Here is a 14,850-nt window from a genome sequence, read left to right as displayed (position 1 = left end):
CGGGCTGTGAGGTTAATAGCACATAGTAGCCAATTCTCTGTCAACCTAATTACCGCCAGAACAGAAATGCCCTTTAACCCCTTCCGTAACCGAGAATTACAGCGGACTGGGAACTCACTCCCATTTTGCGGCCGTCGGGGAGGCTAAATTGCTTAGTCTTAATTACCCGGTGGTTATCGAGGAGAAATGGTGCTGCGTTTGCAAATCGCTGTAATCCGGCGCTCGATGGGAGGGCAGATTTCCAATGCTTCGTGCTGTAGGAATGAAACAATAGATTTGGGTCCCTGGGGGGAAATTAGCTCTGGAAATAAGACATATTGGAAGCAGCGCCATGTTCTGCTGCGAGCTGCCCGGGAAAGGACCTTTCTTTATTTTATTTCGCAAGCTTCTACAAGTTTCCTCTGACCCCTGGAAGAGACCTCTGTTAGCGGCCAAGGAATCAGACCGTCTCGCTAGGGGCGCACTCTCCTTATATTTTCATGGCGGAGGAGCATTAATATTTTCCTTATCCGGTACAATAAAGAAACCCGTAAAGATCTTGGCTCTTTCAGCAGCCGTCTCCATGGGTTTTTAAAGCTCTTTCGTTCTACTTGCAAGTCTTATCTCACTGCTTCGCCGTAAACAAAGGAACCGCTGCGTTTAGAAGATCGTCACCCAAGATGTACATTTCGCATCCATGTATCCGATTCCCCAAAAGACGCATTTTTCGTTCGGTTATGTCATAAGCCGGTACCCACTTCGTTTTTTTTTTCCTTTCGTTTTTTGGACATCTTGGGTCTGGTGTAAAAAAAAAAACAATAGAAACTTGGTAGATTTGCCGGCAGCGACTCCAAGCTGCCAGTCCCCCTTAGGGTTCCCATAGGCAATTATAGCTGTAAACTAAAAATAGAATGTTCCAGGTAGAATGCTGCAGTTCAAACAGATTTTGGCATTGTAGACAAGCTTCGTTAAAAAAAAAATACATTTAAACAATCGTTGTACGGTGGAGACTTTCAAAGGGTTAATGATCCAACATTCCCATCACGTCCTGGAGGTTTTACAGCCGACACGTCGAAACACGTATGTCGAGGTTTTTAATTGGCGTCATGATTAGAAGACCGTTGCCCAGGTGCTGTATATAAATAAAAAGCGGGTAAAAACAGTTGCATTTTGCCCCTAGCCCGACGACCTACCTTGGGAAGATATCCTTGGAAGAGGTCTCATTAAAAGCTTCCATGAGTTGGTCGACTATCATGAGCACCTTAGTAGCTACGACTTCTCAGGCGTTATACCACGGACGGGTTTATTCATTTTATTCTGTGATTTTATTTTATTTTATATAAATCCTCGTCTCGCTTCGGCTGAGAGGTCAAGGAGTTATCCTACGAGCTTCTAGCTGCGGCTCACCTGCCACTCGGCTCAACACGAGGACAGCAAGGAACAGAGGTTCTCCGTAGCAGTCAATCACAGAATCGGAAGGGCTAAGAGACAGTTCGACCTCCCCGAACACGGCAAAGCTTCCGCGCGGATCGAGAGAGTCACAAACCAAGGACGACGGCCGGGCGACAAGGTCCTGGACGGCTGCTGCCATTCATATAAAGCGGGGCCATCCATCAGAAAGGGAAGGAGGTGCCAATACTTGGGTTGAATTTCTAAAGGTTTAGGCCATACTTATGTAGGTTTTTGTCCAAACGATAAAAAATGATAAAACAATTTATGGAGATAACGAGTCGAATGAAGCGAATAAGATGTTTATAACTTGGCAAGCGTGCGCCTACGTCAGGAAAACATGGCTACCGGGAACGGTTGACCGGTTAAGTTCGAGTACCGACGCATTTTACTTCTCGGCATATCGTGTAGATGACATCTCATGCCCGTGGGCATCGACGTCTTCGGCACATAAAATGAAAATTATAAACCAATTGCTCGACCATTCAGACTTCCATGAAGTGTAATAACACACCTCCGTCTGTCACTTGGCATTGCAGGCTTTTATAGAACTCTTTTTTAGCTGTTAAAACTCTAGCATTTCTTCCAATTTCGCAGCGTAGTCCTCTTTGCCCCAGAGATCTAGTTTTATACCCCAATCCAGCGTTAATGAAATCCGTGACTGGCGTCTTCCAATAAAGCAGCATTCTGCGATTTAATTGGCTTCTTTAGGCATATCCAATCGCTCTTTAAATTGTAACATTTTGCACTTATTTGATTTCCTGTCGGGGCGGATATAATGTAACGCGCGCGGTGGATACTTTGTTTGTTGAAGGAGATGAGATAAACCCCAACTGTGGATCCCAAGCGGATTCGGGAAGTGTTATTAAAATCAATTAAGCTCCCTGCACGCTAATGTTTGCTACGGAACATTTCAAGGAAAAAAAATTGTAAATAATTTATTAAATACACAGAAAAAACAAAAACAAAAAAATTTTGTTTCATACCCTTAAATGATCAATGGAGACGTTCAGAATCAGCATTGAAAATAATGGATTGAATCAGCTGTCGGACGAAGCCCCCCAATCTTATCTCCCACTCAGGGAGGTTGGCAAAATGTAAAAAATAAATAAAAATCATGTTTTCATTTATATCGGAAAAACAGGCATTTCTGGAGAAACAGCGCCATCGAGTGGTGCTTCCAAGCACTTTGGAATTCTGATGATTGGTGTATTTAAAAAAAAATAATTAATAGAATATATATATTATCATTTTTGTCTAGTTGTATAGAGATATTTATATAAAAAAAAATGGGAAAAAAATGGTTAACATTTTTGATTAACATCCTAAATTACACACACACAAAAAACCTAGAAACCAAAACCAGCCTCTGTATTAAAAAGCAGTAATTTCCCATAAAAACAGATTAAAGAATAAAAAAAATAAATAAAACCATTTAAAAAAAGAAATCAAAGCTTTATTTACATTATAATCAGCAATCATTTGGTTTAATAAAAGAAAATGTACAAAAGTGTTAGTTTTGTACAAAAATTCCAGTGTCGGGGAGGGTCAGAGAAACAAAACAAACCTGTACAGTTACAATAGCAAAATAATTTCCTTAGTGATACAAAATACATAGCAAATGTAATAAAAATCCCCAAAACGTATTACAGCAGAACACACACACAAAAAAAAAAAGTATCGTGACATGTGCTTGATGCACCACCGTGGGGTGGAGGGGCAGGAAAACATTTTTTAATTTACCTTTTTTTGGGGGGGGGGGGTTAGAGATTTTTTTTCCCCTTGAACAATTTTTTTTTAATTAATAAAAGTATAACAAGTTTAAATTAAATTGTTTAAGGGACAATATATATATTTTTTGTTATTTGGCAAATATTTCAGAGCATCTGAAATATTTGCAATATTCCTAAATATTTGCCTTTTTATTTTATTTTATTTTATTTTCTATGGCTCCACAAAAAGACTTCGGCGTCAGAAGGCACAGGGAATGTGTAGAGGGTAGCAGGAGCTGCTTTGGTAACAGAGCTGTGTTGTTGAAATATAGCCATACTTTTTAATTGGTTAAAGGGGTAAAATTATATTTATTACATTTTTTTTTTTTAATTCTTATTAAATTGCTGGTGCAAGACTGTAAAGCACCATTAATCCCCCTCGGGTTAAGACATGGAAGTTGTGCAAATATACAATAGGTTCTGCTTTCACGCGGACGCGTTAAGACTCAAGTGCTTCTGGATACATTTAAAAGCCACCAGCGAGGAGATTCCGTCCGATGAAGGTCAGATTCAGGACATACCGTAAATTTGGCGATATTCGGATACGAGGAAGTCGGTTTAAAAAGGAAAAACGGAACGTTTTATGACCAAATGATTGCACTAATTCCCTGATTTGGAATAGTACAATAATTTGTTTCCTCCGTTTGTTGAGAGTTCAGTTGTAACTGAATATAAGCAGCGCAGAGGATCGAGAGCCACATTTCAGAAACTGAGTGGACTCTCAGAACACTGAGAGAAGAAAAATTACAAAAAAACAAAAATGTAAAAAAAAAAAAAAAAAAAAAAAAAGTACACGAAAAACAAAAAAAACAAATTTTTTTTTTTTTTTTTTTTTACAGTTTCTGTTTCAGTTTTTATATCTGACCTCTCAGATATATATATATATATTTATAATTTCAGTTTAATAAGGCATCACAGGTGTTTAAAACATTATAAATTAGCCCCCTCACACGGAAAGAGGGGGCTGCGGAAAGAGCGCAGAGGATCGAGAGCCACATTTCAGAAACTGAGTGGACTCTCAGAACACTGAGAGAAGAAAAATTACAAAAAAACAAAAATGTAAAAAAAAAAAAAAAAAAAAAAAAAAAAAAGTACACACGAAAAACAAAAAAAAACAAATTTTTTTTTTTTTTTTTTTTTACAGTTTCTGTTTCAGTTTTTATATCTGACCTCTCAGATATATATATATATATTTATAATTTCAGTTTAATAAGGCATCACAGGTGTTTAAAACATTATAAATTAGCCCCCTCACACGGAAAGCCATAAGTCACTGGATATTTGCGGGCCGCATCGTCTCGGCGCCGTTGGGTGGGATACAAAAAAAAAAAAACCAGAGGCTATTTCATGTGAAGGGGAGGACAGTTAAAACATTCATAAAAAAGACTCGAAAGAAGACAAAATGTGCAAAAATCAAAGCAGAACGAGAAAACAATATCCATCCTCCGGAGCGCTGCGTCTTCTTCTTCGCCGTGGAAGATGGCGGTTATTCCCCGTTGCTGACGTTGGTGCTGCTGCAGCTTTGTTCATACGACGGCGGAGCGTCTGGAAGAAGAAAAAAAAACAAACAAACATTAAATAAAGAACATTAATGGGGGTGTAAATGGAGACATTTATTGCTTTTCAACAAAAATTTTAATTTATTTTCAAATGTAAAATTCTAAAGTTCAAATGATTAAACTGCACAACAAAGAGCTTGGTGCTTTTACATTGTTTGCCTCCGCCACGGGGTTCCAAGCATAGAATGATTTGGCTCCGGCGAGACCAACAGTAACCACCGTGGTAAACCGGTTACGAAAACTCATTTTTCTTAAATTTTTCTTGAGTTGGATGCTGGATTCAGTGCCGCGTAGATGAAAAAGCCTGTCATACGATATAAGACGTACCGTAGGGATACCCCCATGTGCTGTACTCCGGGGGAAGGATAAGCGCACTGGCCGTGGGGACCGGCACGACGGCTCCGTCCGCGAAGTACGGGACAGTGGCTCCGGTGGACAGGCAGAGGGTGGGGTGGGAAGGAGAGCCCAGCGTCTCTGGTTCTCCGTTGGAGTTCGGGAAGCTGAGTTCGGGGGCATAGCTGAAAGGGACGTGGGACTGCTGCTGCGAGTGGCACTTGGTGGGAAGGGATACGTTGTCCATGGGTTGGGAACCGCCTGCCTCGTCGTCTGCGGGAGGCGCGCTGGGAACGACAGGGGAGGGCGCGTGAGCGATGGAATGTCTCGGGCCGAGACGCGAGAGATTGACCGGAATGTTTCCGATGTAGAGCGGTAACGTCACCGACGCCTCCGGGCTCTTCACCGTGACCTAGAAAGAAGAGCAAAACCTTCAATCCAACCAACGTCAAGATCATAGAAGACAAGTAGTTTCTTCTACTGGACAATGCTCCACAGCCCGCCCCCCCCCCCCCCACACCCCCGTACCTATAGACACACACACACACACACACACGTTCTTCACAAGTTCTCGGAGTTGTAATGCGGGTAAACATTTTTCAGGGAAGGCGATATAACTGGGGTGGGGAAGGCAGGTTCCGCACGTCGCCTCGCAGGAAAGGAATTCATCAGAAAAAGAAGCGCAGACCAAGGCAACAAAGCCTCTCAGTCCGTATCTATGGTTACAGAGAACAAAAAAAGGAATCTCTGATTCAGATGGAAAGAAAAGGCCAGGTGTTTCAGGTCACCAAAATACCCCCTACAAACCCAGAACCTGCCGGCAGATCGGCCCCATTCGGCCTCTGTTTAGTCGCCGTTTCTCCTGCTGTAAAGACTCAAACCTTAATCAGTCGTTGGCCTCGTCTTAGATTCAGGAGCCGTATGTCTATCCCGCGCATGTTTAATACCCTCACTGTATTACCCTCTACCACCTCTGCTGGTTCTAGGTTTCTGCATTTCTATTACGGATATTTACGGGATTACATCGCACCCTGCAAGTCGCAATGAGCGCCGGGTTCCGATCTCTGAGTAACAAATTACAAAGTTACTATTTATGAAACTTTTTGCAACAAATATAATCAACATTCCTTACATCATAGGACAATAAAAGCGCGGAGGATCCAATCGGCTGAATAAAAGATTAAAGGGACAGAACGGATGTCCAAGTCCCGCAATGATGTCCTTTATAGAAATTTTTTTTTCGTGATATTTATTTCAATTTAATGATTTTTCAGCACTCTCCCCCCCTCCCAATTATCCACTCATTTTGCTCGTCAGTAAATGACTCTTTCCATGGATGTGTTTCCATGGAAACACAGATTACTCAGCAAATTCTCCAAACCAGCCAAAAAAAAAAAATAAATGCAATAAAAAAAAATGTTAAATATATATATATATAGGGATTATTTTCTTTTTTTTTTTTTTCAAAAAGCCATAAAAAAATATATATATATATAATCTAGTCAATTAGAGATTAAAAGTGACTGACGGCACTGGGAGCGTCGGGGTGTAAGTCTTTGGAAAGAGCGATAAGCCACTCTAATGCGCTAATAATGCGGCCCGGCCCAGAACGAGAGGCCCTGGGAGAGCGCGGAGTGCGAAGCGATGCCCGGATCGCTCGATATTCGGTGATTTCTCTTCCTCCGAGAATTCTTAAGTGTTTGCGCTGAGTGAGTCACAGTTATGGGATCAATAAATTGCTCGCTTGTAATGAGGTCACCATGGATACGGTAAAAGCCGCTCGTCTAGAGGGACGGTGACCGCAGGCAAACGAGCGCTATTTGCGCTCCACAAAAGAGGTTCGATGCATCGACGCTTCCCACCCACAGGGGGCAGTGCGAGACGCCCGAGACCGCGAGAAAAGGTTCTTTAGCTGTTCCTGAACAAGATACATTTCAACTTCTGCAGGGATGAGACTTAAAGGAGAATCTCCGCCATTCATTCCTCGGATCAGATATAAAATGACATTTTCAAAAATATTTTGCAGTTTTCTTGTTTACCCCAGTTGTAGTTTTTGCCCCCATAGTATAATGTTTTCAGTTCTCGCTCTGTTATCTGACCCCCGATCTACTAAACACCCCGACTCTATTGTGGGGAACAATAGAATGGCTCAGTCTTAACTGCCCACCCAGACTCTCTGACTACTGAAAGTCTATGGAGGAACAGACTTCATTAGCATTGCCATAAAGCCACCGTATCTTCACACACACGCACGCCGCAGCTCTACGGAGGCTCGGGATGGATTTTAGGGGTTGAGCGGTTAACGAGGCAGCTCTCACCTGGAGGTAGTAGTCTATATGGATGAGATTGCAGCCCTGTAGGATGGATTGTGGAAGGGCCGGCACCAGGATCTGCTCGTCCCAAACCGCATGCTTCCACGCTTTCACCGGCGCGCCTTCCACCTCCGCGATGGTCCTCAGGTCGTAAACACAACGTTTGGACTTGTAGGCAACTTTCTGAAGATGGAGAGGGAAAAAATAGCGAGCGGGTGATCGGCGAAACCAAAGGAAACTCAAACAAATCCTTTCTTCTGCGAGTCCCTCAGCTTCCCCAGACCCATGAATCATTAAAAAAAAGCCTCCCAGACGCCTCATACCTGGATGAGACTCGCCACGATGGCTCCCGTGTCCCTCCCCGACTTGTTCTCCAGCTCGGCGTGGATTTGGATAGGTTGTCCTACCACGTAACCCCTCAGGTCCGTCGTCACCTTCAGCATCAGCTGCCCAGACTTCACCAGCTTGTAGTTAAACTTCTTCGTGGCCGTCGCGCAGCTCAGTTGCTGGAACGAAGCAAAGGAGGCAGCGAATTACTCCCTCCGGCCAATAGCGGGATCTGACCCATAAACAGTTCACAATGCGCCTACACCTGAACCCCTCATATTCATGACCCTATGTCTTGAAATGAAGCCCGACACGGTTCATGGAAGGAATCAGAAGCATGGATAAGGAAAGGGTAACTGTAAGATGCCTCTGCTTCCAGGCATGCGCGGCGGTCTGGCCATCGTGCCGTATTCTAGTATCCGTCGTGGGAAAGAACGTGATGTACATCTCCACCCAACGCCGACCAGAAGAACATCAATTCTTGTTAATCCTTCAATGACCTGGTTGGTTGGACCCCCTTATTGATCCAGAATAAGAAAAAAGCCCACCTCAATTTCTGGGATTTCGTTGAGGTCCAAAGGTCTCAAAATATAGAAGAGTTTGTTGCTTTTGTAATCTTTGGAGAGCCTTCGAGTTTCTATCACAGCTCGGATCTGGTGCGTGACCTTCCCAAACGGACCCTCAAAAGAAGTGGGCGCGGAGGCTGCGGAAAACAACAATTACTCTTAACATCAAGCCGGGTCCGGACTCCAGAAGCTTCCATCATCACAGACCGTATGTGAAAATATTCCTAGACATTAACTCAACCGAAGGCGTCTACAATGAATACTCCGAAGCCATAGATAGCTGTGACCCCCCCCCGTCCCCCCATAAACACACTCACAGTCTTGCTTGTTAATAAAATATATTATATATTTAGTCTCGACTTACTGGGTAGAAGGAACTGGAATGAGAAAGAATGTTCTCCGGGCTGGAGGGTTCCTGAAAGACATAAAAATAAAGATAAGGAAGTGAAGAGCCCAAAGCATACATGAAATAATAGGAAAAAATAAATAAAAGACACTTGAGTTACTCGACGTAAAGAAATAAAGATGTCGGATTGATGTATAGACAGAAAAACACTAAATGTATCTATATAAAACATCACGGAGTAAGAAAGATTTCAGCCATCTGCGGCTCCGCGGACCTTTGTTATCCCCCCTACCCTTTTTTTTTTTTTAGAGGAGATTTAAGTGCATGCGCGACAACAACTTGTGATGAGGTTTAGGGGTAGCAGATGGTCCACGGACCCTCCGGACAAGACCTGCGTTCAGTACGCACCGTGACTCACATCCTTAGAAAACAAACATTCATCTTTTTAAAAACGTTAGGTTTTCTATTTTCGCCGTATCCCCTGGATTTCACAAAGTTAATGTGTGCCCCTAGATTGGCTTTTCCCCCCCCAGATTGGCCCGTACGTGCGGAGCGCCCGAAAGCTCGTGTTTTGATTACCTTTATCGGCCAGCGAGAAGGTGCTGTTGAAATACTGTTCCTCCACGTTCCAGGACGAGTCGTTTACTTTGTTAGAGACGCCGCAGGTCCCCACGCAGCTCACCTTGATGGCTGCAGAGAAAACAAAGCACCAGGGCATAAGATAATCAAAAGCAACGGTTCGGCCGGACGGGGGAAGCAATTTGCCGTTGCACATTCCTCCACCGAGCACTTCCTGGACGGCGGATCACAGTACAGCACGGAAACAGGAGAGGAGAGCAGACGGGGCATTAAAGATTCCGGTCACCCGAGTTCAAGGGCTTTCTATAGAGTTTGTTATTATCGACTCGCATATGCAAATAAGCCGCCGGGTACTTGATTTGCATATGACGGCGTAGGATCAAGCAGGCGGGGCTAATAAACAGAGGGTTATATTTGGAATCAAAAGGTTGGCCAACTAGAACAACATGTAATTCCTCCCCGAAGAGCTACACACCCAACAAGCGAGAGGGACAGGGCAGAGTCTCGTAAGACATTTCCTTTTGCCGTTTCCATCGCGCCTTTAACAGAAAACCAGTAAGAAAAAAAATACCCCCGCTGGTCAGTATGAGGGGCCGACCCGGGGGCTTCTCCTGCAGGAAGGGCCCGCCAGCCCTGGCAAACGTATAGTTAATATAGGGACATAATTTCACTTATGTTGAGATGTCCAGCTAAGACGCTGTATGCAAATGAACCACAGCTTCGGGAAACTGCTCATTTGCATATGGCGACGGCTGGGGTAATACGGAATTCCAACATATTCTGTAGCGTTGTACACGACATTAATAACGCCCATGAGTAACGAGGCTCTGCGCAGAGCGGGGGGGGGGGGGGGGGGGTTAAAGGTGAATTTGTTCCGAGGCTGGCCGATTTATGAAGAGTAACGTTTAAAGAATTTTCGGCGACCTTCGGCCCGTCGGCGTTATTACAGCGAGGCGGTCGGACAGGAATTCGTTACCAACGCGTCCAACGGGGAGCAGGTATATAACACGTTTATAACACGTGACCGCATACCGCAGCGTTATGTAATCCGGACCTGCAAGGCCCTTGATGTAAGACATCAAGAATGGGGCATTTTTAACCCTTTCCACTACAAAACAGATCCTTAGACATAAAGGCACGTCGGAACTTTGAGCCAATAATAGTTTATGGGAAGCCCACTGACCCTTAATTCTAATAAATCTGACATTAGAAAGGGGGGGGGAGTACATTTACGGCAGGGAACTGGTTAATGCTTAACCCCTTCCTTTTGAAGTCGAAGGGGAAATTAGTTCCCCTGGTAACCGTATAGAGCAGGTCCTTTATCTTGGGTTTTAAATAAAACCCCTGGTCTCCTGACATCACAGACCCAGCGAAGGGTTAAAAAGCACTAAAAGGAGTCAAGGTTTAATCCAATGTTCGAAACGTGTAGTTCTTACAGGGAAGGGATTATCGTCTACCGACAACAAGCTAATTCTATTTACCAATTTGTTTGCCGAGCTGTGTTAGTCACCAACATGTAATTATTTTTATTTGTGAAATTGTCCCCGCAAACCATGTTTAATGCTAATGAAGTCCGTCCCTCCATAGACTTTCATTAGTCAGAGAGTCTGGCCGGGGGATTAAGACCGAGCCATTCTATTGGCCCCCGCAGGCAGTATGATTAGGAGTCGGGGGGGGTTGTTTAGTAGATTGGGGGTCAGATAAACAGCTAATAATTTCCTTCCAACGTTATGTGTTTGATACAAACGTTTTAAGAATTATTATTATTATTGGATACTTTGTATAAAAGAATTTGGCATCGACACAAACGGCTCCCGGGGTTATTATTAAACAGAGCGCTCCGGGAGGCGAAATAAAATCACTGAAACTTCCTGAGACTCGCACGGTTTAAAGAGTGAGTCGGTTACCCGCGGTATCTGATCCCGCTGTTTGCTGAAGAACAGTCCTTTTCACACTGTAATAAAATACGCCGAGGGATGGGGTCGGCTTCGCTCAGCAAACAAAGCAGAACTCGGCATTAAGTGGTTTGGCCTGAACGTTCCTCACGCGATGAACCGGACCGACAGCAACCGAAATACTAAGATCTCAACATTTCTGGCCCGGGGGAGAGAAGAGAGAGGGGACGGGAGTAGATAAGTGGAGCAGCCTCCCAGCAGAGGTGGTAGAGGGTAATACAGTGAGGGGATTAAACATGCATGGGATAGACATACAGCTCCTGAATCTAAGACGAGACCAACGACTGATTAAGGTTTGAGTCGTTACAGCAGGAGAAATGGGCGACTGGACGGGGGCCGGATGGGGCCGATTAGCCGGCGGGTTCTGTGTTTCTATGTTTAGACCTGTCCTGGTGAAACCTTTAGTTACAAGGTGTAACGTCTTGCATTTAAGCCGAAGCTGCGGTCTTCTGTTTGGCCCCTCCTGGGCACCCCGGACACGTCCCCCCCCTTCATTATGACTAACGGTCTTGTGATGCATCCAACATCCCTCCAATTAGTTTTCTCTCTGACCTCACACAGAGCTCTCGTTATTAAATTATAGAACGGCTGCTGCACCCAACCTCGCAGCCCCTCGTCCACAACACCCATTCCCAGCCCTGACCCCCCGATATCCTTCCCCCCAGCCCTGACACCGGATCGCCCCGTTTACCCCCCTCTCTAACTGCAAACAAAGGAGAGACCTTGGCATCGCCCCAAACCCTGAAAGCAAAGAACCTTCCTCTTAGGTCTCCTGTTCCAAGGTCTCCAGCCCTCCCCGAGGTCTCACCCACCCGCCCCTCTACAACACCCAGCACACAAACAGTTAACCGACTATAATCCTAACAAAAATGCGTTTCCAGATTAGAACATTTAAGGGTTAACCCTTTAATGCATCAAAAACAGCATTTAGTTATTTTAACCCTCTCTGGACTTCTCTGTTGCCCCACAGCCCGCTGCGCCCGCCCCCCTGGCGAAAGCGTTACCATGACAAATAACGTGCATTTTTGGAGACTTCCTGCATGTAGATTTTCATCTGAAGTTTTAACCAAAAACTTCTGCTTTTTATAGCAAAATCTGTCTGAAGTTACCTTTTATTTATGTCAGAAAAGGGCAGGAATTCTTCTCCACAGCGCATGAAAGAACAGATTTGCCCCCAACAGGAATCCTGATTTTTATTTTTTAATTATTAATAATGCATAATATTTATTAGCTGAAAATGTCTAATATCACAGGAGGGGGAGGGGAGACGACAGAAAAATATTTAATTTTAGCAAATAAATCATTTAAATAAAAAGATACAAAAAACCCTTATTGATTAAATGGAACGTTATTGATACATAATTATCATATACTCAATGAGCTGCAGATATAGCAGCCCCTCCCCCCACGCCGTACACCCAGACCTCACCTGCATTAATGATTTAACCCTTCGCACGCCACACAATCCATTTCCGGAAAAGAGCCTATAATTAACTACTAAAGTGCTGCACTTTCGAGGGATCTGACGCGCTTTTAATGCCCCTTCACCAAAGCACTGCAAGAGTTAATTCCGCATTGATGAGACGGAACAGAATAAGAAAGTTCCTTGTAACGGAAGGGGGTTTACTTTACTGAGAGGGTGGTAGATAAGTGGAGCAGCCTCCCAGCAGAGGTGGTAGAGGCTAATACAGTGAGGGGATTAAACATGCATGGGATAGACATACGGCTCCTGAATCGAAGACGAGAACAACGACTGATTAAGGTTTGAGTCGTTACAGCAGGAGAAACGGGCGACTAGACGGGGGGCCGGATGGGGGCCGATCTGCCGGCAAGTTTAGGTTTCAGCTACCCCAAAAAAAACCACTCAGCATCTGAAACCAGAGATGCTGGGTAACGGCTCCGTGGTTCAAAAGGTGGAGGATGATGGGAATTAATGTCCAGCCTCCGCATTTTGGGATGTACTCGCTGATTAAAACCCGGCTCGGTCTTCTCTGTCCATCTACCCAACGACCCCACGTCACATTCTTTAACGCCTTAAACTCTGCATTACTCCTACTGCTTCTGCCAGAAGGCCATTCCAGGCATCTACTCCCTTTCTGTTAAATAACACATTATATATAAACAGACATCTCCTTTTACCAGCGTAAAAAACGATAAGAAAACTTATCCGGTTCAAATAAAATATGTACAGGATGCAGTTAATTTCCAACGAATCAGAAAGCGGAAAGGGTTCTAATTTTAACCCTCTGTGTGGTTAATGGGCGAGTCGAAGGGTTAAAAGTAACATCAGATACGACGCAGGCCGTCATCTGTTCTTACAGACGCATTCTGTAACCGAACACGGGGCGGAAAAACAACGAGACGAATACGTCACAGGAGGGAAGCCGTGAATGTTGGTACACCGCTCCGGAGCACGGCGGCGATACAGAAGTCAGAAAAGCCACAGCTTTAAAGTTACGTTTATGCGGTTTTTCCTTTACAGAAGGGGGTAGCGGAGCTGCTTTTTATTTAAAAAAATAAATAAATAATAAACAATAACAACAATCGTATAAATAAACAATAATTTCAATAAAACAATTGGGCAATAACGTGGGGAACGCCGCGTTCCGCTGCCTGCGATTAACCGTTGAGTTCCCGGTAACAGAAAAGGGTTTTCAGAGCATCGAGGAGGTTAAAGAACGAGGACGGCCCCGAGGGCCACAGGGTGTTCCGCACACCTGCTAGAACCGGCCTGGACACACGAACCAGAGGGAGCTATTTTAAGGAACGAGGGGGATGGTAGACGGGGAGGGAGAGGTCCTGGTGGCCTGTACAGGAGCGAAGAGCGAGAGGCCCCGGCGTGTGACAGGTCTGGATGTCGCTCGGGGAGGGGAAGGGGTTAACCATAATCTGGATTAGTCGTTTGTATGTGGAGGGCAGGGGAGGTCAGGGTTAAATGCGGGAAGGGTTAAGGGTGATGAGATGGTTCTTATCTGCGGCAGGTTCTAGGTTCCTATGCTTCGATCCGGTTGAGTCTGGAACCGGCAGCACTCTGGTTTCTAAGAGGGAGCGGGGCCCTCGGCGACACCGGATCTGGCCCAGTCACCGGGGTTATTACATGCCACATGGTCAGGTGTAAAAGCCGTCTGTATGGGGGGGGGGGTCAGCTGGGGTAAATCTAGGAAGGAATGGTGCATCTGATACATTGTAACAAGGATTAACCCTGTGTGGGTGGTTTGATCATGTGATTGGGGGGGCCCTGGCAGGGACTGGGCATATTGTGGGCAGGGTTATCCCTGTGTGGGTGGGATGCTCAGGGGCTGGAGGGTTCTGAGGTGCTGGTTCGGACCCAGCCCATGAGGTTATTTGGGGGGGCAGGTTTGGGGTTCAGCTCCCAAAGTGATTGTTAAAGTGACCCCCATGGTGGCAGAAGAGCCCAGAGTACGGGCAGCGGGGTACATTCTCCCTGCCCCGGGGGTAGGAAGCCCTGGCACCCCGGGAACGGCCCACTCACCTTTGTAGGGCAGGGCAGCCTGGGTCCGGATGGTGACCGTGCCGGCCAGCGCCTCCCCCGGGCTGTAGATGACTCTGCTGTCCCTCAGGCTGATCTCGAAGAGCTGCACTTTCCCCATGGCCGCCGGTACAGCGCTGGGCACACTGCGACTGAAGGCACGGCGCCCGCAACCACACTGCT

The 14,850-nt window shown here is 45.3% G+C and overlaps 1 protein-coding gene across 1 annotated transcript; it reads right to left on the bottom strand.

Moving 5' to 3' along the window:
• Nucleotides 1-4,371: 4,371 nt before the first annotated feature.
• Nucleotides 4,372-14,850, bottom strand: ARRDC1 (arrestin domain containing 1). Its single transcript, XM_053473016.1, has 8 exons — nucleotides 14,671-14,850; nucleotides 9,223-9,333; nucleotides 8,662-8,712; nucleotides 8,280-8,434; nucleotides 7,728-7,910; nucleotides 7,411-7,587; nucleotides 5,087-5,504; nucleotides 4,372-4,745 (listed from the first exon to the last, which is right to left on the bottom strand). The coding sequence occupies exons 1-8, from the start codon at nucleotides 14,786-14,788 to the stop codon at nucleotides 4,687-4,689; spliced, it is 1,272 nt and encodes a 423-aa protein (XP_053328991.1). The 5' UTR covers nucleotides 14,789-14,850; the 3' UTR covers nucleotides 4,372-4,686.

Source organism: Spea bombifrons, chromosome 8 (genome assembly GCF_027358695.1).
Source record: "Spea bombifrons isolate aSpeBom1 chromosome 8, aSpeBom1.2.pri, whole genome shotgun sequence".
NCBI classification, from domain to species: domain Eukaryota; kingdom Metazoa; phylum Chordata; class Amphibia; order Anura; family Pelobatidae; genus Spea; species Spea bombifrons.
The sequence above is the reverse complement of the archived record's forward strand: the minus strand, read 5'-3'. Positions and strand labels throughout refer to the sequence as shown.